This window comes from Cucurbita moschata, unplaced genomic scaffold, assembly GCF_002738365.1.
Source record: "Cucurbita moschata cultivar Rifu unplaced genomic scaffold, Cmos_1.0 Cmo_Scf00031, whole genome shotgun sequence".
Classification (NCBI taxonomy): Eukaryota; Viridiplantae; Streptophyta; class Magnoliopsida; order Cucurbitales; family Cucurbitaceae; genus Cucurbita; species Cucurbita moschata.
The window spans coordinates 1,336,238-1,360,502 of NW_019268547.1; the positions used below are offsets into that span (position 1 = coordinate 1,336,238).

Below are 24,265 nucleotides of genomic sequence, written 5' to 3' on the forward strand. Positions count from 1 at the left end.
GCCTTCACCAGAAGTACTGGCGCCAAAGCTTCAACTTCAATGGCCCCATAACTCTCAACACTTTCATTGTCGATATTAAATCATCTCCATTTCGCGCCTCTACAGAATCAACATCTCTTCTCCTTCTTCTCCGGATTGATTTTCCTTTGCTTTAATGGCCGCCGCTGCTGCTGCTCTGGATCCTTCCTCCCTGCAATTCACGCCGACTTGGGCCGTGGCTGCGGTTTGCTTTATCTTCATCTCCCTCTCCCTCTTCCTCGAGCATTTGATTCATCTCCTCTCCAATGTAAGTCCAAATCTAGTTTCTGATTCAGTTTACAGAGGTCGATTGGATTTTGATTTTGCTTTTGATTTTGATTTTGCGCAGTGGTTGAAGCGGAAGAGGAAAACGGCATTGTTCGAGGCCGTTGAGAAGCTGAAATCAGGTACGATTTCCGAATCCTGAAATCGAATGATGAAGTTAAGAGAATGAGAATCGGAGGATTAATGATTTCTGCATCTGTATTTCTTCGTCGATGCCGCAGTTTTGATGCTTCTAGGGTTCATGTCGCTAACTCTGACGGTTACGCAACAGCCAGTATCGAAGATTTGCATTCCGAATAGCGTAGCGTTTACGATGCTTCCGTGCCAGAGAGAAATACAGATCAAAGCGAATAAGAATTTGGAGATGGAGCAATTGCGATCGTCTAGTAGCGGTGATTCTTCTTCTTCTTCTTCTTCTTCTGATTACTGTAGTGCGAAGGTAATGATTGGAAAATACTGAGCGAATCAAAATTCGGAATCAAGTTCGTTGTTGGTCAGTGAGGAATTGATTGGTGAATCGTGAATTACAATGGCAGGGGAAGGCGTCGCTGATATCGCAAGGAGGAATGAATCAATTGAACAATTTCATATTCGTGTTGGCAGCTATGCAGATTCTTTACAGCCTTCTCACCATGGCGTTAGGAAAGGCCAAGGTCTTTTTTCTCTCTATCTCTATCTTTTTTATTTATTTATTTATTTATTTATTTATTTATTTATTTATTTATTTATTTCATTTCACTCCCCTAAGTTTGGAGTTATTGCATTTTAGTCCCTCCGCCTTTAAAATATCTATTTTAATTTTTTAACACTAAAAAGAACAATAATTTTGGTTTTTTTTTTCCTAAATTAATAAAAAAATTTGTATTTCTTTCAAAATTTAAATTTATATTTTTTTAAACGTTTCAATAATATACCTATATTTAAAAAAATGCCTAAAAATTATGCTTAAATTTTCAATATATATATCTATATATATATATATATATATATATATATATGTATGTATGTATGTATACTTACACTTTGTTAATTTTTTTTTTAAATTTTTTTTATTAATAACCACATTTTTTTTTAAAAAAATTTCAAATATACTTTTAAATTTTTTAAAAAATTCAAAAAATACTAGTATCAAATTAGAGAAAAAATTATTTAGCAAAGGTACATTAATTAAAAAAATAATATATATATATTTCATATTCACATATATTTCTTCCACACCCCCACACAATGTGGGGTTTATAGCTTTTATCCTTTCCGTTAATCCATAAGGATTGGATACCCATATTCCCGAACCATAAAATTTGGTTACATGAAATGCACCAAAATCGAAATAACCTTAAGAGAAATAAATGAATTAATTTTTTTTTTTTTTGGGTAAATCCAAAAAAAGATTTCTTGTACGTGCATCACAAAATATTTCTAGATCCCAATACATTGAATGCCAGATAGCTACTAAGAAGCACAATCTAGATAACACAATATGTGATCGGGTTGATTAGTTATAGTCTCTCTTGTGATTTTCCAACCCTTTGTGAATTGGTTATTCCTAAAGTATAAACCGAGTAAATGATCAAAACACGTGTCTATTAAATAACAAATAAAACTCCATGAGCAAAAACATGTGTCCATTAGTTTTATGTTACATAATTAATATAAATATTAAACTATAGTGACTACAATTATATTTTAAGAAAATAAAAAAAACTATGATATTATTAATATAGAAATGTTAATTCCAAAATAATTTAAAAAATTCTACGGTCGAGAATACATTGTGTTTAAATAATAATAATAGAGAGTAGAAAATACATTTTTTTTTAGTACTTAGCAGTAGAATGCTTCAAAACGGCAGGTAAGTATTGTCGTTTTGTGAGGTAAATCAAATATTATTGGTCCACGGTCTAAGTCAATCTGGTTTCTGAGTGTTGAATTAAATTTGGGTGTGAATGCGACAATATTTGAATTTTTATGCATACTCATTAATTTATGTACTATTGATTTGAATGCCATATATTGACTTTTCTCTCCTATATTAATTGAACATATAATTTTATACATATAGTTTATATGATTTTAATTTTTTTTTTTTTTTTAATGAAATTTAAACAGATGAGACGCTGGAAAGCTTGGGAAGAAGAAACTCATACATTGGATTATCAAGTGGCCAATGGTAATTCAACCAATTTTATTTCATTTTTATTGTGGTATAGACATTAAACTAGCATTATTTAGGTTAAATTATCAAAAATGCTCTTGAATTTTTTTTAAAATAATCTTAAAATTTTCTTCACGTATGTAAATAGATTTAATCATAACAAACAATTAGATACGAACTTTTCCGTTCATGAATTTAATAACATAAACGTTTTAGGGTTGTTTTTAATGGAAAAAAAAGACTTCAAATTTAAGGAGTATAATTGAAATTAATCTTTTAGTTTAGGGGTATTTTTGATAATTTAACTGCATTATTAAATGAAAATTGTAAGTGTTTTGTGTGCTTAATTTTGATTTAACTTCCCAATTATTAGATCCGCATCGCTTTAGATTTACAAGGCAAACAACATTCGGACGTCGGCATATCAGTTCTTGTGCAACACCACCATTTCTTCTCTGGATAGTAAGTTTTCTCACTCATTTATGTTACTTTCATATTTTCTTGAATTTAAATGTTCGGGATTGAATTTCATAATCTTAAAAGTTGTTATAAGCTCGTGTACTCGGGATTGAATTTCATAATCTTAAAACAAGAACACGAAATATTTATTTTTAATATTTACTAAATTATCTTTACAGTTTTTATTTACATACCTAAGTTTTAATATTAGCTACTAAAATATTATTATTATTTTAAAAAAAATTTAATTTTGATTGAAAATTTGCAGAAATGCTTCTTGAGACAGTTCTTTCGTTCGGTGGCCAAAGTCGACTACTTGACCCTTCGCCATGGTTTCATCTCGGTTAAATCTCTTTACCATATTCAATTTTACAGCATTTTGAATCATAGAAACATCTCTTTGTTAAAAAAATATTCACCATCATTTTTTTTCTACTTTTTTTTAAACAGACTCATATACAGGGAAATACTTCCTTCAACTTTCAAAAATATATTGAGAGATCATTGCACGATGATTTCAAAGTCGTGGTCGGCATCAGGTAAATTATTCAATTCGGCCTTCAAAAAGTTATTACCTCGGCCAACAAAAAAAAAAATACCCTTTTTAACTTATTCGTTGACCTTTTTTTTTTCCTTTGATATGACAGTCCTTTCATGTGGCTTATGGTAGTCATCTTCATTCTTGTAGATGTTCATGGTGAGTTTTTCTACCCATTAATTTAAAAGCTTGAGCCTTTTATTTTGTTTTAATGATAAAATAAAGATTTTTTTTTTTGGTTTAAATTCGGCTAAAAAAAAGTTTTATATATGACCACGATGAACAGGTTGGAATGCGTATCTCTGGGTGTCTTTCCTTCCACTAATTGTAAGTTTATAATTTACCGTCTCAAGCCCACTCTGGTAGTAGATATTGTTCTCTTTGAGTTTTCTCTTCTAAGCTCTCATCAAGGTTTTTAAAATACGTTTCATTCTTTATAAAAAATGTTTCATTCTCCTCTCCAACAAACATCTTTTATAACGATGTGAAAACCAAACGCATTTTAAAACTTTGAGGGGAAGTCCAAAGAATACAATATTTGCTAGCGGTGGGCTTAGACGATTACGAAAGTAGTGCGCTTTAACTCAGAAAAGAGGAAAGATTATAAAAATTTAATTATAATGTTTTGTGGGTGTATTTGTAGATAGTGCTAGCTCTTGGAACAAAACTTGAAGTAATAGTAGCAAGGCTTGCCCTTGAGCTTCAAGACAAGACCGATGTGATCAAAGGAGCTCCAATGGTGGAACCTAGTGATGATCTTTTCTGGTTCAATCACCCCAAATTTGTTCTCACCCTTCTTCATTTCACTTTGTTCATGGTAAACTTTAGCATACTTTTTCAATGACTTTCTAACGATTTGAAAACATGTTTTTTAAAAATCTGTAGAAAGTCATTCGAAACATGTCTTTATCTCTAATTGATCTTCTTTTTCTTTTCAGAACGCCTTTGAATTTTCGTTTTTCATCTGGGTTACGGTAAAAATCTTTATTATCCTTCATTATCCTTTCCATGATTTTTCTTTATTGGTCAAATTGTAACTTTAGTCTTTGAATTGGTTCGGGAGAGCTTTAAATACGTATCCCTGACACAATCACAATAGACATTTTTTTAAAAATCGAAACGTCAAGGTTTATCATGCACAAATAAATTTTGTGTACGATAGGGTCCATGGATAAGAATTCAAGGACTAAACTTGTAATTTGACGTTTTTAAACTTTACATTTTCAGCTACAATATGGGATAAAATCTTGCTACCACGAACACTTGGAGGTCATCATCATAAGAGTCGTCTTAGCGTGAGTATATCGTCCATAAAATTAATATTAGTTTTTTCGTTTTTTTTTTGTTTCAATTTTTTCTTACGAAAAAACTTTAAAATCATTGTGTAATAATTTGTTTTTCATATTAATAGGGTCACCGTCCAAGTGTTGTGCAGCTACATTACTTTACCTCTTTATGCTCTGGTCACACAGGTAAAATATTTTTTAATTATTTTAATTATATTTTTTTCTTTAATTCAACAATGTGTGAAGTGGGAATTCAAACGTTTGTATTATGAAGCTTATGATTGTTGTAATCGTCAGATGGGGTCACAGTTCAAAGCTGCAGCATTAGAAGAACACACCGCCAAAGCCATAAAGCAATGGCACAAAGATGTGAAGCAAAGGAGAAAGAAGCATCACCATCACTATCACCATGACCTCGATTCGAGTTTGCACCAGGAAGGATCGTCTCATTCCACGGTCACCGAGCGTCAGTCGTCGAGAGTTTTCGAGAGCAGCAGCAGCAGCAGAACCCTAAGCTCCCAAGAGATGGTGAGCTCTTTCCATCACCGAGCTCCTACTTTCTCTGAGCTCAACAATCTTGATATTATTGAGTCTAATGAGATAGTTGAAGTACCAACGAAGATAAAAATAAGAGAAATTAATGAAATTCACGAAGAAAAAACCTTAACTACTCAAACTCAAAGATGGGTTTCATAGATTTTGGTCAGAGATTTTGTCATATCATGTAAAACTAGAAATTATTCATTTGAATATATATATACATATATATAATTAGGCTATAAGTGAAATAATTTTGAGATATGATCCATGAATAAATGAATTAAGATTTAAATTATCTTGTTTTTTAAATCTCTTACGATAATATACTTGTTTGAGACTTAAATTACTTCACAAGTACGGTCGATCATGTCAAACCTGAATATTTCTAGCAATTTAACTCGGTGATCGCATAAATACTCTTTTTACTTCATTCTCAAGATGAAAACCCTTACTAACGTTGTAACTTTTATATTTTACTACTGATCTATAAATTATAATCCACTCAAAATTTAATTTGTAATTATCTGCAATAAATGAAATTCATATTCTTTGAGATTCATATTTCATGATTGAGATGTCTGAGTTCATATCCGTTTCGTCAAATAATAATAATTATAATAATAATAACAACAATAAAGATACATCAGTTTTGTTAGGTTCAAAATCAATTCGAAACATAGGTATAATAGTTCATAATCACAATTACATATTCTTAAACAAAAACGTTATATTTAATTTAAGGCAACGTAGCTAATTTAATTGCGAGAAAATGCCACAATCATACTATAAGATAGTAGGCTGTGGGCTGTTGATGAAAGTCCCACATCGGCTAATTTAGGGAATGATCATGTGTTTATGATCAATGAATACTCTCCGTTGGTACGAGGCCTTTTGGGGAAATCCAAAACAAAGCCACGAGAGCTTATGCTCGAAGTAGTGGACAATATCATACCATTGTGGAGAGTCGTGTTCATTTAACATGGTATCAGAGCAATGCTCTAAACTTAGTTATGTCAATAGAATTCTCAAATGTCAAGCAAAGAACTCCAAAAGAAAAAAAGGAGTCGAACCTTGATTAAGGTTTACCACTCAAAGTGGGCAATATCATACCATTGTGGAGAGTCATGTTCATCTAACATGGCTCACACTATGCAGACAAGGTGACAATTCTCAAGTGACACCCATTCGGACTAGTGAAGGGTGAGACGCAGGCAAAAGATATACAAAAGACTCGAGGCTATTTAAAAGTCTAGGTTCGATATGAGTTTAGGGTTATATGTGTAAGTGTATGTATGTATGTATGTATGTATGTATGTATATGTATATGTATATGTATATGTATATGTATATGTATGTAGAAAGAGAGGAACCTTGGGAAGCTATGGGGGTTTTGCTGCATTCTCAAGAGCAGGGGACTCGAGCCGGAAAGATGAACATCTTTATCTTCCTCATCGCCATAGTATAATCAAAATCTTGTTTGTGTTGCAAAACCCTAAATTGAATCTCAAATTCTGATCCATACGAATGGCAGCAGCCGGAAATGGAGGAAAAGCCGACGGCTCTTCTTCTCCGAAGCCCTTGAAGTTCTCGGCATACCAAAACCCGGCATTATCCGCCGCTCTAACCACCAACAGCCTCCAACCTTCGAAGTTCACCTTCCTCTGCATCTTCTCCCTCTCCTCCGTGTCTGCATTTGCCTTCCTTCGTATTCTTTCCCGGTACGATTTGATCTACTGCGCTTCAATTTTTATGTGTTTTTGAGTTTTGTGAACGTCGTGATATTTGTTTTCTGTGGACTGTGAATCTTTCCGTTAGTTCCTGCTCCTTTGAACTCCTGTGAATCTTTCGTAGCTTTCTGTTAGTTCTGAATGAGGCTTTTATGGATGTTGTCTTGAATGTGTACGATAAATTAGGAGAACTTGAGGAAGAGTTGTGCTGGAAGATGTTCTTAGATATTGTTTATATGCTCTGGATTCTGTTTTTCAGTAAACTGAAGCTAATGCCATTTTTTCCCCCTTGAATCAATGAAGGGAAAATGCGATTGTGGACAATTTGAAGCTCAAAAACTTTCCTGAAGAGGCAGCCTGTAAGCTACTAGATTATTTCCATTTGTTTATGTCTGCTTTGAACTTGAGCTACCATGGCTGTATTGATTTTGCTTAAAATCCTATTTTTCTATGCTTCAGATTTGTCTGCCAAGGCTGTACAGACTGCGGTAGGCTTAGTCTTTTTGGGAACAGTCTTAGCTTTTTTCAAAGCGATATCCTTGTATAGAAAAAGATTGAGTGGTTTTGTGTCTGTTATAACTGCCACTAAAGGAACCAAGGATCAAACACCTCTTTCCAAGCGTCAATTGGGGCTTATGGGATTAAAACCAAAGCTTGATAATGGGACATCTGAAAAAGCTGTAAAGCCTCCAAAATCTAAGCCCTACTCATCACCTTCTGATGTTCTTGTTCCTCTTCATCAATCAGTTGGCAATTTTAGTTATTCATCTCAAAGAAACATAGATAAATTGAACTCTACCAGTGGAAGTAAAATGCAGTCTTTCGCAACACCTTCAAAATCTCCGGGTTCTGCTTCTTCCTTGTATCTTGTCTCCGGAGTGGCCTCTCCCCTGCCTTCTGCGCAGAGTTCATCAGGACGGGAGTCAGTGGTTTGTACCCCGTGGTCTAGCAAGCGAGTATCCTCTCTGAAAGAAATTACGTCTGAAGAAGACTTTGAACGATTCCTTGCTGAAGTAGATGAAAAATTAACCGAGTCTGCAGGAAAATTGGCAACTCCACCCCCCACCATCAGCAGTGTTGGTATTGCCAGTCCTAGTACTGTGGCTACTTCAGCTAATACTTCTGGAACTACCAGAAGTACTCCCTTGAGGCCTGTAAGGATGTCACCGAGTTCACAGAAATTCACCACTCCCCCTAAGAAGGTAGAGGGTGATGTTCCCTCTCCAATGTCTATGGAGGAAATGGTTGAAGCTTTCAAGCATTTGGGAGTATATCCTCAAATTGAAGAATGGCGTGATCGTCTCAGGCAATGGTTCTCTGCCACTTTGCTTAATCCTCTTGTTGAAAAGATTGAAACCAGTCATGTTCAGGTATGGTTGTTTTACTCTGTGCTTTAGTAATTAATTTTCATTTGCCATGACTGAAATTTCAATCGTTTTCTCAAGTGAAGGCCACCAAAATTTAGGGATTCTATATTGGGCACATTAACTCGTTGATAATGAAGTTTTTGGTGCAAATATAGATTATATATAACAGAAAAAATATGAACATGTGCTATAACCTATAATTTAATGTGTATAATTGAAAATTTTAATTTTTTAGTCTCGTTTTCTAGTTCTTTTATAGCACCCTCAGTGCATTATTGAGAGAGCAGCTGTATGGAAGCAATACATGTTAATACAAGATTTTTTCCTATTTTGTTCCTTGTACATCTCCTTATAAAGATTTATTTGTGTGAGTTTCAAACTGGGCTGATTTGTAACTGTGTTTGAGAGATATTTTCATAGTTGCTTGATGTGTTCCGAACTTCAAATCTAATGATCATGATATTGGTAGGTTGCACATCCTTTACACCTTATTAGTCTGCTAAACTTCTTGATTTTTTAAGGTAAAAGAAGTGGCTGCTAAACTTGGTGTCTCAATTACTATAAGTCCTGTAGGCGACTCAGCGGAATCCACTCCCACTGTGTCTTCGGTTGACAGGACTAATGAATGGCAACCAACATTGACCCTTGATGAAAATGGACTCCTTCACCAGTTACGAGCAACTCTCGTGCAATCCATTGATGCCTCTACAAGTAAGGCTTTCCATCATTTCGATCAGAAGTTTCAAGAATTTCTGTTTCTTATAGGCCTCTGGTTATAATTGATTTGCTTGTTTTTTCACTGGTCTCAATAAACGAAGCTTTCTTTTCTATAACAATAATACAAGTAGTAGTAATAATGATAATAATAGTAATTGTTTTGCTTTACAATCATCCACCTTTAATGCAGTCAAGATGCCTCTGGCAAACGCACCACAGTCCCCTCAGCAGAATCCATTAGTTTCGGTGATGCAGGAGTGTGTTGATGCCATTACAGAGTACCAGAAACTCCTTGCTTTGATGAAGGGTGAATGGGTCAAAGGCTTACTGCCTCAAAGTAGTATTCGAGCAGATTATGCAGTACAAAGAATCAAAGGTGGGCATAGGCTTTGGATGATCAGTTTATTATGTTTTCCAGTTTCCCTCTGTCTTGTTGATCTCCAAAATTTGTAGAATATATTTTAGTTAACAATGAATTTGTGAATTCTACAGATCTTTCTGAAGGGACCTGCTTGAAGAATTACGAGTATCTCGGGACTGGAGAGGTTTACGATAAGAAGAACAAGAAATGGACACTTGAGCTCCCAACCGATTCTCACTTACTCTTGTATTTATTCTGTGCTTTCCTAGAGCATCCAAAGTGGATGCTACATGTGGATCCTTCAACCTATGCTGGGGCTCAGTCCAGCAAAAATCCTTTGTTCTTGGGGGTTCTGCCTCCAAAAGAACGGTTTCCTGAGAAGTACGTAGCAATTATATATGGCGTTCCTTCCATTATTCACCCCGGAGCTTGCATACTGGCTGTTGGAAAGAAAAGTCCTCCAGTTTTCTCTTTGTATTGGGACAAGAAGCTTCAGCTTTCTCTTCAGGTTGTTAACCCTAGAGCGTCTTATCTGTTCTTCAAATTGTTCTTAAACTTCATTCAATATCGTAGAATACCGAAAGTTTACCATCCGAAACTAATCTGCGAATTTCTGAAACATTATTTGGATAGAAATAACTGTTCTGATCTTTGTTTTCAGGGAAGAACAGCATTGTGGGACTCCATATTGATTCTGTGTCACAGAGTCAAGGTCGGATACGGTGGAATTATTCGGGGAATGCATCTCGGTTCGTCTGCTCTAAGAATCCTTCCAGTCTTGAATCCAGAGCCAGTAGACTGAGTGAGTAACTGTGGTTTTGCTTTCAACAGTCTTCTTATTGCATAAGCATACTAGCTGTTACATGAAACCACCAAACTGTGCTCATATGTACAACATGTATCCTGGGGGAATTGCTTAAGGTGTAGCAACCAAGAGCCTCTAACTTCAGTTTCCCAGCTTGAATGTTCATGTATTCTAGTCTGAGTTCTTCAATAGTTTTGTACTGACCACAATTCCCAAGGATCCGTAGTGTGACAAATTGTCGTAGAACATTTTAGAATCCTATTTGGCTGGCTGTATCATCATAGGTATTGAAGTTTGAGCTTGAGTGGGTCATTTAAAAGCCTATTTGACATTGCTTTTGGCTGATAAAAGCGCTTTTAATTTATTAATGATACAATGTAGAAGCCTTCTCAAAAGAAGGGAAAAATATTTGGAGGGATTTTTAAAGTAATTGTTTTCCGTAAACGTACACTATCCGTCTCCCGATATTGCACATATTCAAGCCCACAAAAAGTAATCTTATCATTTTGTTCGACAAGTCAATTTCTAAAAGAATTCACTTTTTTCGACAAGTCAATTTCTAAAAGAATTCACTCTTTTGTAATTTCATACACATCTCTTGAATTGTACTAGAAAAGAAATACCAAATTATCTATATGTTCTTTGCCGTCATTAGAATATTGCTATGAGATTGAATGGGATGTTGAGAAACAAATTCAAACTAGTATAAAGAATAATTAGTAATTCTGAACCTAGGCCAACTAAGTAATTTTACTATCACCATGGTTAGAAGTTTGTGTTTTATATGATAACACGTATCATATGTTCGATATGTGTGAGATGTTTATAAAATGATATGATATATATTATGATATGATAGGTAAAAGTCCATTAATTTCATAGTGATGGTACACGTGTGGCGAATGCGATAAAAGGACAATCTCAACAAAACTTTTCTTTTTGCAATTTCAACAAAACCTCTATACCGGCACATGGATCTCCGATGTGTTTCATGTCCCAACAATTGAAAGATTTTTAATTTTCATTCACCCTCCATTCGAGGGAATCATTGGGTTGTTGGTCTTATTTTTACAACATATACTTCTGTTCATCATATTGGCTCATAATGAATTTTTTTTTAAGATATATTTAGAAACAACCTAGAAAATAGATATACACGAATTCCTTATCGATTTTCGAAGTATTTTCGAACAATTAGCAACAAAAAGAGAAGCATTCACTCTTTACCTTTACCAAGACTTGGTCATGAAAAAAGCACTACCTCATTACCCTTCGAAAATCTAGAAAAGATTAGGCCAAGTAAAACATTAAAACTTGCTTTCTGGTGTAAAATTAATTTCTATAAATAAACTAAATCTCAATCAAAGCTATTTACAGCTAATTGCTCTCATCGTAGAGGAAAAAATTTGTATTACATGACGGCTACCCAATTCATGTGACCACATCTCTCTGTACAGTTTAACCCCGCACACTACACACACAAGCCATCCTACCAGCCTGCCAGCCATCTCAGGACTAGCCGTCAGGAGTGAAGAGAGTTGATGTTGGGGTAAGGTGTCCCATATCTACCTATTTCCCAAATGACTGGCCAGATTGCTTTCGCTAGTTTCATTTCACGACGATGGCTCGCTTATGAGCACAATGAGTGTAACGACTTTCTTTCCCACAAAATATTGAAAATACTTTGAAGTTTGAAGATGAGATGGACCAAAATGAATATGTACGGTCTTGCCTATCCCCAGAAAAAAATTCAAATGAGAGCAGTAACAATTCTTGGTCACCTAAAGTCCAAAGCCTACTCTGACTCGGAGTCTATAGAAAGGAACATCCGCTGTCTGACCGAACGTTTCTGGCGAGGGAATGAGAAAGGACTACCTGATCTTTGCCTACTTGCTTTGTCATGTCTAACATCATTCATTCCAAGAAGCAGAGAAGCTGATGCAAGAATGTAACTAGTTAGCCTCAAAATCAACAATAATACATCAGAATTATGAATATATACAAATGCAGAAACGAGAGAAGCTGGAATTCAGTAGTAGGTTTTAAAAGAAGTTTACAGAAACATGATTTCATTAATTCTGATGAAACATACAAGGGGGAGTAGAGCCTCTGCTAAGGTTACAAAATGGTTCTCCACGAGTATAATTTCAGAAATCTTTTGGGCATGTTCTTTCTAAAATTATTAATGAAGTATATGAGCAAGATAATGAAAAACAGCCAGAAAACGATATGTATGCATAAACAAATCATTCTGCAAGAACCCAATTTTGGGTATGTGCATGCTTTTGGTATAAAAAAAATCACAAAATAACAATAATAATAATAATAATTCTAACAACCAGGAGACAGAATTTGAACCTCTAACCTCCTGGTCGAGGATAGAAAAATATGTCCCAACAAATTTAGCTATTCTAATTAAGAACTTTATCAGTTTTTGTAGCATTCCCATCTTTCAAGATGTCATTGCTAATTACTAAAACTATAGATTAATAATTCGCACCTTAAGAAATTGTTAGATCCAAAAGAAAATGAACATGGTCTGTGAAGTCAAGGTCCAAAAGAAAGGAAAATAAAACACTTCCAGGCAAAACATTGCAGTAACTACAATTCGCATTCACACTAACAGGAGGGAAAACGGAAAACAACTAACCAGTATCAGACAATGAATTGATTTCGCCTCCTGTTGATGGAATATGCTGTCTTGAATTTAAACCCCTGGAGGCTGTGGACTCCCCCCCATTGCTACCGCCTGCATCACCCCCAAGCCTGAGAGAGATCCAATCTTCAGTATGAACACCATTTGATACATCAGCCTCGTCTCTGAAATCAGACTGCATAGGGGCAACTGAAGGCCTGGTAGGAAGAAATATTTGAAGAGATGGATCATCACCAGCAAAAGCTAATGGATTATCAACCAAGCTGTCATTCATTTCACCATCAGTATGACCAATTGAAGAACCTGGAACAAGAGATGCGGGACTTATAGCTGCCTCTGGGGTAGCTAAATAGCCATTCATGGTGGAACAATTAATGGAGTCATGTTGCAAGTCAACTAGAGCCTCTGATACATCTGCATCAGAGCTAAACAATTGGAATCCAGCACCTCCTTGAGCTCCAGGGGGTAATGACCAAACAGGCATGCCAAATTCATCGTCATGGGAATTAAAAAGACCCAAGCATGAATTTCCAGCCGATAATAGGGTTGGATCTTCAGGATATGCATCAGCGAGTCCAGGAGGTGGCATGGAGAAAGAAATCTCACCTGCATCTGTATGGTTGCTCTGATAAACAGTTCCAGAGGAAACTAAAATGTCATTTTCTTCATCTGAATCACTTAGAACAATGACTTCACCTACAGGAGCAATAGGATTTTGTTCAGTAAATCCATACTCTGAGTCAACATGTAAGGACAGGGAATTCATCTCAATCCCATTATTGGTTGAGAAATCGAAGTTTACACCACCATCCTGGTTTACACTTGGATCTTCACCATCCCTACTGCCTGTGGCACTGCTGCTCATTGGGATAATCTTCTGGTCATGACCCCCATAATTCTCCGGTAATCTACTACCAGAAGTGAAAGTATTGATATCTTCAGGTCTGCTGACTTCCCAAAATCCATTACTATTCTTCCTGATGCCAAGTTTCAGACCACGATCTGATCCACCTTCCTGCTTTATCTGCTTCGATGCTTCCATCTTTGGTTTAACTTCCTCATTAGTAACACACGAAGTGCCGTCAGAGGAGTGCCACAGGCAAAGATCACCAAGTTCCCTGCGCTCACTTTCAGTTCTTGACCGCACACGCCAGGAACCATCAGGCTTAACCTCAATTTCTGTAACATCTTCTCCACAATGTCTCATCTGTACAACCGTAATATAATATCATTAAATCAATTTCATTGTCAAAACGTAGATGAAGAATGCCTACCACATTACCATAGATGTTATACGGTTGAAATAAGGGTCTATAATAACATTCTCCAATGCATAGTTCTTCAGACAAATTGGACACTGCCACTGCAGTAAAAATACAAAGAGTTAAACATGAGAACAAGGTTTGCATCAGAAATTGATGTAACAACTTGCCTTCCTTGAACGTTGATTCAATTCTACGAACACTTCAAGATCAAAGCATCCCATATGAGCACAAGGACTAAATCGTCCAGCAATCTTCATCCTTGAACCACTCATCTAGAGAACAGAAGCACAGAAAGGAAAAATGCAGATTACTATTAATAAATGATTTATGCAACACAAGGTACGCCAGTATCCAAAAAGATGTAAGAACATTCTAGCTGAAAAATGAGTTCGCACTCTAGCTTCAGTTCCTTGATTGCACAGTATTTAAGGTAATTCTTGCTACAATGTTCCTTACAAAAATAATTCTGTGGAAGTGGATATGCATGCACATCAGTAATACCCAGTAGTCAGCCAATTAGAATTGACCAAATTACAAGCTGATGGGTATCCCATATAAGCATTTACACTCACTTCAGTTTAACAACCAAAATTTAGTTAGTGAAACCATCTAACCAATGTCAAGTCTCTGTAACATTCGTTCGTTGACCTTAAGTTCACACTGCAAAAATAGCTTAGACCTTGCAACTTCAGAATCCATCTGAAATGTGGTATATTCTTCAAAACTGTGAGGAACATGGTATATGCATATGGTGCATGAACAAAGCTTAATACTGCAACATGATTGACTTTATTGCCCAAGGTAAAGGTAATTAAAAAATTGATAGTTAAAAGTGAGCAGAACCACTACTCAGATAACCGTGAACCATAGGTTCTCCATATCCAGACGGTTATATGATCCACTAGACCAGTCACTTGGTTCCAAACTATTTTCCAAGATAAATTCGATCTCCGTATTATGATCATCAATTATTATTATCACCACTTTGTTTTAGGACAAGAAACAATTCCATTGATTTAATGAAACTATACGGGGGTGAAAACCCAATTCAAAGGAAGTTACAAAAGCCTCCTACTAATTAAACGAGTGCTCGTGCCATGATTGCAAAAGGGGGAGACATTTTTACACCATGATAAAGCTGAAACAGAAAGAGATTTAGATGGAATTTTTTATGTCTTCTTATCAGGAAAATTATGTAGCTCCTCTCATTCAATAGCAACCAAATAAAGGCTATGTTGAAATGAAACCAAAACCAAAGCCAAAGCATCTCCGTTGCATAATGGAAAGGATGATCACGTAAGATCAAGGATAACCAAGCATTATATCAGTGGGAAGAACCACAGACCATCCAAAGCCCAGAATAATCCCACAAAGAGGAAGGGGAAGTAGGATTAGTTGTACTTTTTGAATAGTTGCCACTGATGAAATATCCATCCATGAACAATGTAATCTCCTATTTGCAGATGATCAGAGTATTGTGGCAATAATTCCTTCATAAGCATGTCCTCCAAGATACCCTAAGTAAAATTCTTATTGTGTGAACTTATAAACGAGAGTATTCGCATGCATGCCAATATCCAAAAAACGACTCCCCAGTAGCAACCTCTTCCAAGATTACCACTAAAGAAGCTTGGAAGCTCTTCTCTCATATGGAGTTTCAATTTTCAAGACAACTTACCAAATGAAATGAGAAAAGAAAAAAAAAGACCCATCAAGAACGAAGTTTCTTTATTAAAACAAGAAATAAACTTTACACTTCATTGATTGATGAAAAGGTTAAAAACTGTTCAGAGATTATAACCCAAATTACTTTTAGTTCTTTTACAAAAAATAAAGAAAATCTTTTATTAAAAAAAATAATAATAATAAAAAGTGAACGAAGATTATGTGTCCATTGAATTTAGTTTAAATTTTAAACGGTGCATAAAAGCCCATGAGCCCACTCAAAGCCCAAAAAGACAAAATCCCACAGCACATTGAAACCCCATAAAATAAAAATTTATTAAAAACAACCATTAGGAATTAACCCTCACAAATCTGTTCCGTTCCCCCTTCCTAAATTCTACTTCTACCCACCTTTGCTCAATCTCTTTCCCTCTCCGATGAACTTTGTCATCGCCCTGCCCCCAATCGTCTGACCAAACACCATCGTCAACCACCTCTACCCATGACATCATTGATTGCTTGAGAGGTTCGGGTTTTCAATGTGATACTTTGGATGTAATTTTATATATATAAAAAAAAAAAAAACGCACACACATGTTCATATGTCGAACATGTGTATAGAGCATTTTCAAATATATCTCTGCCAGACACATCTAACATGGAAAAATGATTCAGCTTTATTTTATACTTGTACCTCATGTTTCTTATTGGAGAAAAAAACACAAACTGATAATGACAAAAAGGATTTGACTCTAATTTATGCTTATACCTCATGTTTTTTGTGAAAAAAAATAAAGACAAAAGGAAAAGGAGAGGGTGGGTCACCTTGCTTGAGGCCTCTTTGGGCATGTGTCTACCCACTGGGGCAGTCATTAATAACGATGGAGAAATTTGGCAAGGATATGCATCCTTTGATCCATTTTCTACATGTTTCACCAGAGCCTTTAGTCACGGGTTAAATCTAGAAAACTCAATTCAACTTTGCCAAAGGCCTTCTTGATGTCAAGCTTAACCACGGCCTTCCTTTTGGCACACTCCCCCACAACTTCGTTTACAATCCACAAATGAATATTGATCCTTAGTGATGGTGGAGGGAAGAACTTTTTTAACGTTTCACAAAGAACTCAAGCTATGATCTTGTAAAGGCAATAGGTATATTTCGTTTAATCTTGTATTTATGATTCGGGTCTTAAGAAAAATCCTGTAACACTCTCATAATGTCTTTTTTAAGGATGTTCCAATATATTTTGTCGAACTCTGCCGTGGAGACAAAAAAGGAGTCCAATTAAAGGAAATGACTCCAATCAGGAAGAATAAAACCTAGGAAATAATTACACAAAAAAAATTTGTTATCGACGCCCAGAGAGAGCCAGAGAACCTTGCAAGGGGCCACACGTCATAAGCTCCCCCTCAATTCCTCTAAAGATATAGAACTTTGTCATGTATTCATCTGAACCGAGTGATTGATTAGATCCAAGATTCTTTATGGCCAAAATGACTTGTAAGTAAAGTTCAAGAGCTTATTGTTTGATGATTGAATTTGTCTTGTATCTTCTAATGCATCTTCATGAAGAAGAGATGAAGGCAACAAAAGACAAATTCTTCAAAAGAGGTTTGATTTCTTCTTGAAAAAAATTACAAAGAGATCCTTCAATAGCCTCGTTCATTGATATCTTTTCTTGCAAGGACAATTGGAGAATTGAACTCCAAATGAGATTACTACTTGGACTAACTACAGATTCTTCGTTAGAATCAAAATCTCCCCCGAAAACTTCACTTTTTGGAAACTTCCACAGTTGAACAAATTACTCTCCTTGAAATACCCTTGTCAACTATGGGAGTAGAAGAAATGAGGGAAAACTAAAGAGAGCAGCACTCTAATTTCTTCCTGTTTGAGAATGAAACCATGTCCATCCAATTGGATTCTTTTGCAAAAGCTCCCAATAAGAATGCATTTTCCTTCAAATAAAATCGCTGTCTGTAGCATTGTCAAGATCGAAAAATGTAGCACTTGAAATGACTGAGCTTTTTTTTCTTGTATAATAGGAGGGATGTGCTTTTATAAAAGCATTCTTAATATCCTTAACACTTTCTGAAAAAGAGAACGCCTATTCAACTTCCTTTTGACAATGAAGAAATGTTTCCTCATCAGCATGTCCTCCAACATACCCTAAAAGGTAAAATTCTGCTTGTGGGAACTTGTTTATGTGGGAATTAACAAGCATGACAATATCCAAAGAAGACTCCCTTGTTGCACCCTTCTCCCTCCAAACAGTGTTCCCTTGTGAAAAGGAAGCTAAATCTCAAAGCCATTTTTTCTTGAACTTGGAATGCCACTTTATTGATCGAATGTGGAATCTCATGCTTTTACCAACTGGCACAGCGCCCCCCAATTGATAAAACCCACCTCCTGATATTCACTTTGGATTGTCATTTTAAAGAAGAAACAAAAATCTGGTACAACGTATAAGAGCTTTCTTCAGGAGCATGTGATTTGAAAGAAAACAACAATTTTAACAATTAGGAAAAGGTTTCTTTTCTTGTCTTTGGATGATTTCATTTTTTGTTGCCTACTTGGTGCAGATTTTATGTCATTGCTACTCTTAACAATGATAATCAAAGTTCGCCACCTTTTGGAGCCAGTTTTCCAGGTCTTTTGAAGTTGTGAGCTCATAACAGAGTGCCGTTTTTAGTTTGAGGAGGCTCTCTTGCACCCTCCTTTTTTGGATAAGAGGGGAAGTTTTGAATCAAGCTTTTTGTTTTTTGCTGTTTTGTGAGGAATTTCACATGAAATGAATAATAGGATCTTTAGAGGGGTTGAGTGATATTAGGAGCTTATACAGTTGGCTATATTTAATTCTTCTTTATGCATGTCCATCAATCGAACTTTTTATAACTACCAGCTTGGTCATAGTCTCTTATAGATTGAAGTCCATTCTTGTAGCTTGTATTGGATCCTTTTTGGTGGGTTTGTTTTTTGTATGCACTCATGCATTCTTTCATTTTATTTCAATGAAAGCTAAGTTTCTTACCAAATAAACAAAATAGTGATAGTCTGAATTCTCTTAATGTGCACTAGAAGAGTTTTTGTGATCTTCTTTTGGGGTTTGGCTATCCTCTCCCTTCTGTTGGAATTTCATTAGCCAACTCCGGTGAACCAATTTAAAGTGTGTAACATTTCAAAGAGAAAAAGAATAGGTGATAAGCATAATACATAAAGGCTTGAGAAACACTTCTCCTCCTTCCCCTTCTCACAAATATCTCAAATGATAAGGATGATAATATGATGTAGAAGAATAACGTCTTTCAGTAAATGGCACGAGACTTACAGGACAGCGTAGATTAACCCCAAAAAATTCTGCAACAACCTCTAAGTCACTATCACTATCAGCATTATCTGCAGTGTTCCCACCACCAATGCAACGGCAAATACGAGCAAGAGCATCTTGAAAACGTTCACCCTCTGACTCCTTAGGAATCATGCCTAGAATCTAAAGAAGAAAAAACACATGTAAACAAACGTGCATAGAGATTAAAAAAAAAAAATTAAAAAGAAAAGTAGAAATGAGATACTAGTGATAACAAAAGCCAACATTTGTAATAGACAAAAAAAAAGTAGAAATGAAAAAGAATACAAACATGTGCGCATTTGTAACATGTCCCACTCCCCTCTCCTTTATAATGTGAGAAAAACCTCCAACATTCTTTTTTAGCCTTCTATTTCCAGCCATCTCCCTCTCTCACGCACCCAATTTCAATCTACCTCTCACAAATAATGCCCAAAATGCTTATCCCTCAAGATAGTCTCAAGCACCACTTTCCTAATAGCAACATTCTTATAAATACAATCTCAATGCCTAAACCACCACCAGGTAAAGGGTTAGTAACCACAACCCATCTACCCAAGAAGCCTTCATCACCATTTGTCCCCCCTTACAAAATTTTCTTATGGCTGTAGAAATTAGTAACTTAATGAGAAAGGAAAGTTCAGTTCTATGGAGATGCATACAGAACAAGAAATGACACAATGTATAAGAATAAAGTACTTGTCTTAGAAAACTGCACCGCTAAAAAAATGTATTCTAAATATAGCTAAAGAAATTTTTAAAAAAAGGTGGTCCAAAATGATATCCAAAAGAATCCAAAACCTAGTCAAACATTTAACAATGGTTCCCAAAAAAATTATTTTTTATAGAGAACCGAGCATTTCATTGATCCAAAAAAAATAACCTGTTGAACAGTGCGTCGCTTCACAATTCGAACCCCTAAACAAAAAGTTCGAGCATCACACCCTGTTAATGTTATCTTATTCATTCCATCTTTCGTGCATGCTGTGATCTGACAGAACAAACGAGTCAGAAAGATAGGTGTTGAAGAAAATATAATTGTTCCAGTAGAAAAAAAGGAAATTTGAAATTTAGCATGGGAACTTACAATTGGGCCATCATCACGACCATTAGCCCCCAAAAGTTGAGAGCCGGGTCTATTAATGGCACGAACAGCCAAACCTGTGAAGCCATTAAAATTTGTTCCTCAACACTAAATGAAGTGTCCTACTGCATAGTAGAGATCCTCAATCACACATGCGTAATGCAACAACCAATTTATCAAGAATTAAAGGCGGACGTACTTAGTTACATACTTACAAATATGATAGATAAGTACTCACAAAATTGGCAACTATGGTTTTGATACATAAATAGATAAGTACAATCACAAAACTGGCAATTACAGTTTTGATACATAGAGCGACAAATTAATAACATAGCCTTAATTTTCTTATAAAAAAATAATAATAACATACCATTAATTTGTAAGTCTGCATACTGAGGCCATTGCATCCTGAATGGAACTTTATCGTTCAAAAGCATACACCAGGCCTAACATAATCAAGACATACTCAGTTCAAGAAATCAATCAGTTTACAGGGAAAGAGATTCAATCATATGATGCACCAACCAACCTGAACATCGTATTCCGGTTTAGAAAGTAGGTCCTTATCTGCCCTCGTGAGTTGAAACGTTCTATCCACACTCTGCATTGGATTTGTACTACAAATTTGTACAAGAGGCCCATCATGCACAATACAGAAAACCATTTTATATACAATCTGGGATGTGAGGAAAAGTGCAACATTAAAACTGAAATAAAAGTGGTGGGGTACCACATGCATAGTTCATACATCAGCAATCAAAAGTGTATGTCCAAGATCAAAAGCAAGTAAAGCAATAATGTGAATGTAGAAATGTAAAAATAAAGATATGCCTATGAAACTTCCACATTAAGTAATGTAGGCTCAAAGACCAATTACTCTGTCTGCAAACATAACTAATAATGTTAAATGGTCTCCCAAATTCATAACCTGGAAACTTAATTTGTTCCAAAGAAAACAAAGTTTGGCACGAGCTCAGTTCCTTACCCCAAAAAAATTAATAATAACTCATCACCTCCTCTATGATAAAAACCTGCTGTTGTAACTGAACGACCAAATGATGAAAGCAATGGTTCTGTACCAAAAGCCTCAAAAACCTCTTTGCATATATAAACCCAAAGAGAACTTCTTAATGGCATATAAAATGCTTTAGTTTGGTCAAGTGTAGATCAAAGAAACTGCATTTTTCAGTAATTGAGATAATCCTCTCCAGCATTTGATCCTTCATCCATTCGTTTAAGTTACTTCCAACTCTTAAAATGTAAATATAATCATCTAAACTTTTTTGAAAAGAAACAGGACATTTCACTATCATAATGAAATCTGCAAAAACAAGGAGAGGATAGCCTAGACCTGTGGCTAAGTGAAGTTACAAGGGAGCGCTCAAATTAGTCCACAAATATCATGAAGTGAATAATTTCATGAGATGTTACCGAGTCAACACCAAAAAGAAATAGCAGAAATGACATACTACTTAAACTTAAACTAACAATTGTATCCACACATAAAAACGGTGCTTTCAGGTTTCTTTTTCTTTTCCAGAGATGTGGGATACAGAATATCCTGAATCAGAAGTCAATAAATGTGAACTCACCCATCCGTTGGAATGTTTGTAGACATTGTGGTTATCAGCTTTACGGGAAACAGAGGATGTGCAACTGAAACCCAAAAACTGTAGAAAAGAATATTAGAAAATACATCATCAGAGAAGAAAACAAAACAACATTAGTTAATTAACTCTTATTAGAAACTGTTTATAATTGCTTTAATGAACATACAGGTTACTGTAAACTGATCCAATCCTAATTAGACTGTTCTTGTATAATCATGCCCTTCACCAAAGTATTTTTAATATTTTATTTTCAAATATTTCTGCTTCCTATAAAGCCAGTTTATGTCGACAACATAAGCTACTTATAACACAATATGGACATGCTGACACGTGCTTTTTTACAATCTAGGACATGACACGACAAGAACATGCTCATTAAAAAAAAAATTTCAAATAAATATCATTTTTACACCCGATGAAAAATCAAAGTCAATGAGTTTATGCATTTATATGCTTAAAAATTAGTTTGATGTCTTTTACGCTCAAAATTTATTATTTTTGTCATATATGTGTCTATTTAGTATACTTAACTAGTGTTCGATGCATGTCTAGTAAATGTTGGACCTACTTTAACTTTGTAGTGTCTAACATATTTATTGCACTAACAAGTATTTGATACATGTCCAGCAAGTGTTGGATTGTCCAAGTGTCTGACACGGACACACTAGCAAAACTGAAGTGTTTGTACTTCATAATATCAAATCATAGGAAGAAGATACTTTCAAGCAAACAATAAACCTCATAACCCTCTATTGCACAAATCCATATGGATATTCACATGGGAAGGACAAAATAAAAGAAAATAATTATTGGAATGGATTACAAAACACAGGCAAACATATATTCTGTACCCCCTAATTCCACAAATAAGAAGCCTATAAACTAAATTTTTTCATATGAAACCCAATAGTCTAAATGAAATACAACTGTAGTAGATACGTACGGGTCTGCACGATTGAGTCGACAGATCTCACAATAGAAGTGTTCAGGGTATGGTGAATTTCCTTCCGTAGGTTTCTCCGGGACTATAACACAACTAATGTGCTGCCATACTTGGCACCGTGGATCCTCACACTGCCAAAAATAAAAAACGACTGGTGAACAGAAGTAACTGATGTTTCAAGGCAGATGGAACCATGAATGGGATCAAAATAAATAAATAAATAAAAACATGGAGGAACTTATGAGGAAAAACGCATAAAAGGAATGGTTTGATAGACCTTAATCATTGATTCTGTTTGCAAAGCACTTCCACAGAGACATCGAACCTTTGTATCTAATTGCAAAGAATCATCTGTTTCACCTTTTACCTGCACATTACTACTGTCTGAGACACCTTGACCCTTAGAAGCTAAATCCGTGGCCCCAGAAACCTGCATCTTTCTGTGTAAGAAAATCACATAAGTAAGAAGATGAAACAAATAAAAGATGACAGTTGGGCATACAAAAGGAATAAAAAAATGTGAAAAAGAAAGCACTACTTGAGATGAATGCAAGATATGATATATTTATGAAACATAAACATGTGAATAATTATTGAATTAAACGAAATTTGTCAAGAAAAACCTGGAAGAAAAATATGACACCAGAAGACAAACCTGTACGTGTCTTCAACTAGTTTTGCCACTTGATCCTTTCCAACAGCATTTTTCTTTGCCCACATTTTTGAAACTGAAACAAATAATTGCAAAAGATATTGATTATACAGAAAACACAGGTCTTACCAAGCTATAAACTAACTAAAACTTAAGTTAACAGATGTAAAACAATGGAGTCATCAATGCATAATACCAGGAGAAACCAAAGAATTTTTCGTTTAGTTAACCAAAAAATTGAACACAAGACCTTAACATTCATATATTGAACTCTGAACCAAGACATGCAAAATGGAACAATCAATATAACAGAATTGCACATATTTAAGGCCTTCAACGTATTCCAGCCGAAGAATTATGAAATAGAATCCAGTGTATTAAGGTTCATTCATGAGTGAAAGGACCCTATAAGGGTCGATTGTACTTAAGTGTGATTATAAAGAAGAAAATTTATAGTTCTTACCTTGCTCATCAGAAAGAATGGCTAGTATCCGCTCAACAAGGTCCTACAAAAACATGCAGGACAATCACTACAACACAACTCATATTGCAACTTGTAATGCAAAAGAATATATACCAACGCACAACTGAACTAGATAAGCATGGAATCATATTGTCGTTGAACTTTTCTAGTCTTTCCTCTTTGGCACAGATATTTGCAGTAAGAGAAGTCAGTGTACAAAAAAGAATGAATGGATATCAAATTCTCCCAAAAATCAAGTAAACCTAAGACTTGCAGACCTTTCACTCGACTATCACCCCCCCCCCCCCCCCCCCCCCCC

At 35.3% G+C, this 24,265-nt stretch overlaps 3 protein-coding genes across 6 annotated transcripts in view; 2 read left to right on the plus strand and 1 right to left on the minus strand.

Moving 5' to 3' along the window:
• The window catches only part of LOC111464670 (MLO-like protein 3), a 26,254-nt gene continuing 1,989 nt past the window's right edge, over nucleotides 1-24,265 (plus strand). Inside the window, exons 1-16 of one of the 2 annotated variants that reach the window (XM_023108892.1) lie at nucleotides 1-286; nucleotides 368-425; nucleotides 525-742; nucleotides 840-956; nucleotides 2,413-2,473; nucleotides 2,832-2,920; nucleotides 3,186-3,260; nucleotides 3,368-3,456; nucleotides 3,565-3,614; nucleotides 3,742-3,782; nucleotides 4,099-4,272; nucleotides 4,394-4,429; nucleotides 4,683-4,750; nucleotides 4,867-4,927; nucleotides 5,039-5,389; nucleotides 21,639-21,644. In XM_023108892.1, coding sequence (XP_022964660.1) covers nucleotides 155-286; nucleotides 368-425; nucleotides 525-742; nucleotides 840-956; nucleotides 2,413-2,473; nucleotides 2,832-2,920; nucleotides 3,186-3,260; nucleotides 3,368-3,456; nucleotides 3,565-3,614; nucleotides 3,742-3,782; nucleotides 4,099-4,272; nucleotides 4,394-4,429; nucleotides 4,683-4,750; nucleotides 4,867-4,927; nucleotides 5,039-5,389; nucleotides 21,639-21,644 — 1,626 coding nt within the window. In that variant the 5' untranslated portion in view covers nucleotides 1-154. Of the gene's footprint in view, nucleotides 287-367; nucleotides 426-524; nucleotides 743-839; nucleotides 957-2,412; nucleotides 2,474-2,831; nucleotides 2,921-3,185; nucleotides 3,261-3,367; nucleotides 3,457-3,564; nucleotides 3,615-3,741; nucleotides 3,783-4,098; nucleotides 4,273-4,393; nucleotides 4,430-4,682; nucleotides 4,751-4,866; nucleotides 4,928-5,038; nucleotides 5,509-21,638; nucleotides 21,645-24,265 lie in introns of those variants that run through there. The other variant, XM_023108891.1, reaches the window with a different exon arrangement.
• LOC111464669 (transmembrane protein 209) lies at nucleotides 6,625-10,632 on the plus strand. The gene is made up of 7 exons (XM_023108890.1): nucleotides 6,625-6,999; nucleotides 7,312-7,367; nucleotides 7,468-8,378; nucleotides 8,897-9,086; nucleotides 9,283-9,468; nucleotides 9,585-9,961; nucleotides 10,115-10,632. The coding sequence occupies exons 1-7, from the start codon at nucleotides 6,806-6,808 to the stop codon at nucleotides 10,253-10,255; spliced, it is 2,055 nt and encodes a 684-aa protein (XP_022964658.1). The 5' UTR covers nucleotides 6,625-6,805; the 3' UTR covers nucleotides 10,256-10,632.
• Nucleotides 11,573-24,265, minus strand: part of LOC111464667 (E3 SUMO-protein ligase SIZ1-like) — a 17,635-nt gene continuing 4,942 nt past the window's right edge. For all 3 annotated transcript variants that reach the window (XM_023108889.1, XM_023108888.1, XM_023108887.1), the window contains exons 4-17: nucleotides 23,947-23,989; nucleotides 23,487-23,559; nucleotides 23,109-23,271; nucleotides 22,832-22,962; nucleotides 21,871-21,948; nucleotides 20,808-20,895; nucleotides 20,649-20,724; nucleotides 20,279-20,352; nucleotides 20,075-20,182; nucleotides 19,174-19,335; nucleotides 14,347-14,451; nucleotides 14,197-14,277; nucleotides 12,909-14,121; nucleotides 11,573-12,193 (exon numbers count right to left, since the gene is read on the minus strand). In XM_023108889.1, the coding sequence (XP_022964657.1) occupies nucleotides 12,054-12,193; nucleotides 12,909-14,121; nucleotides 14,197-14,277; nucleotides 14,347-14,451; nucleotides 19,174-19,335; nucleotides 20,075-20,182; nucleotides 20,279-20,352; nucleotides 20,649-20,724; nucleotides 20,808-20,895; nucleotides 21,871-21,948; nucleotides 22,832-22,962; nucleotides 23,109-23,271; nucleotides 23,487-23,559; nucleotides 23,947-23,989 (2,535 nt within the window). In that variant the 3' untranslated portion in view covers nucleotides 11,573-12,053. The remainder of the gene's footprint in view (nucleotides 12,194-12,908; nucleotides 14,122-14,196; nucleotides 14,278-14,346; nucleotides 14,452-19,173; nucleotides 19,336-20,074; nucleotides 20,183-20,278; nucleotides 20,353-20,648; nucleotides 20,725-20,807; nucleotides 20,896-21,870; nucleotides 21,949-22,831; nucleotides 22,963-23,108; nucleotides 23,272-23,486; nucleotides 23,560-23,946; nucleotides 23,990-24,265) is intronic.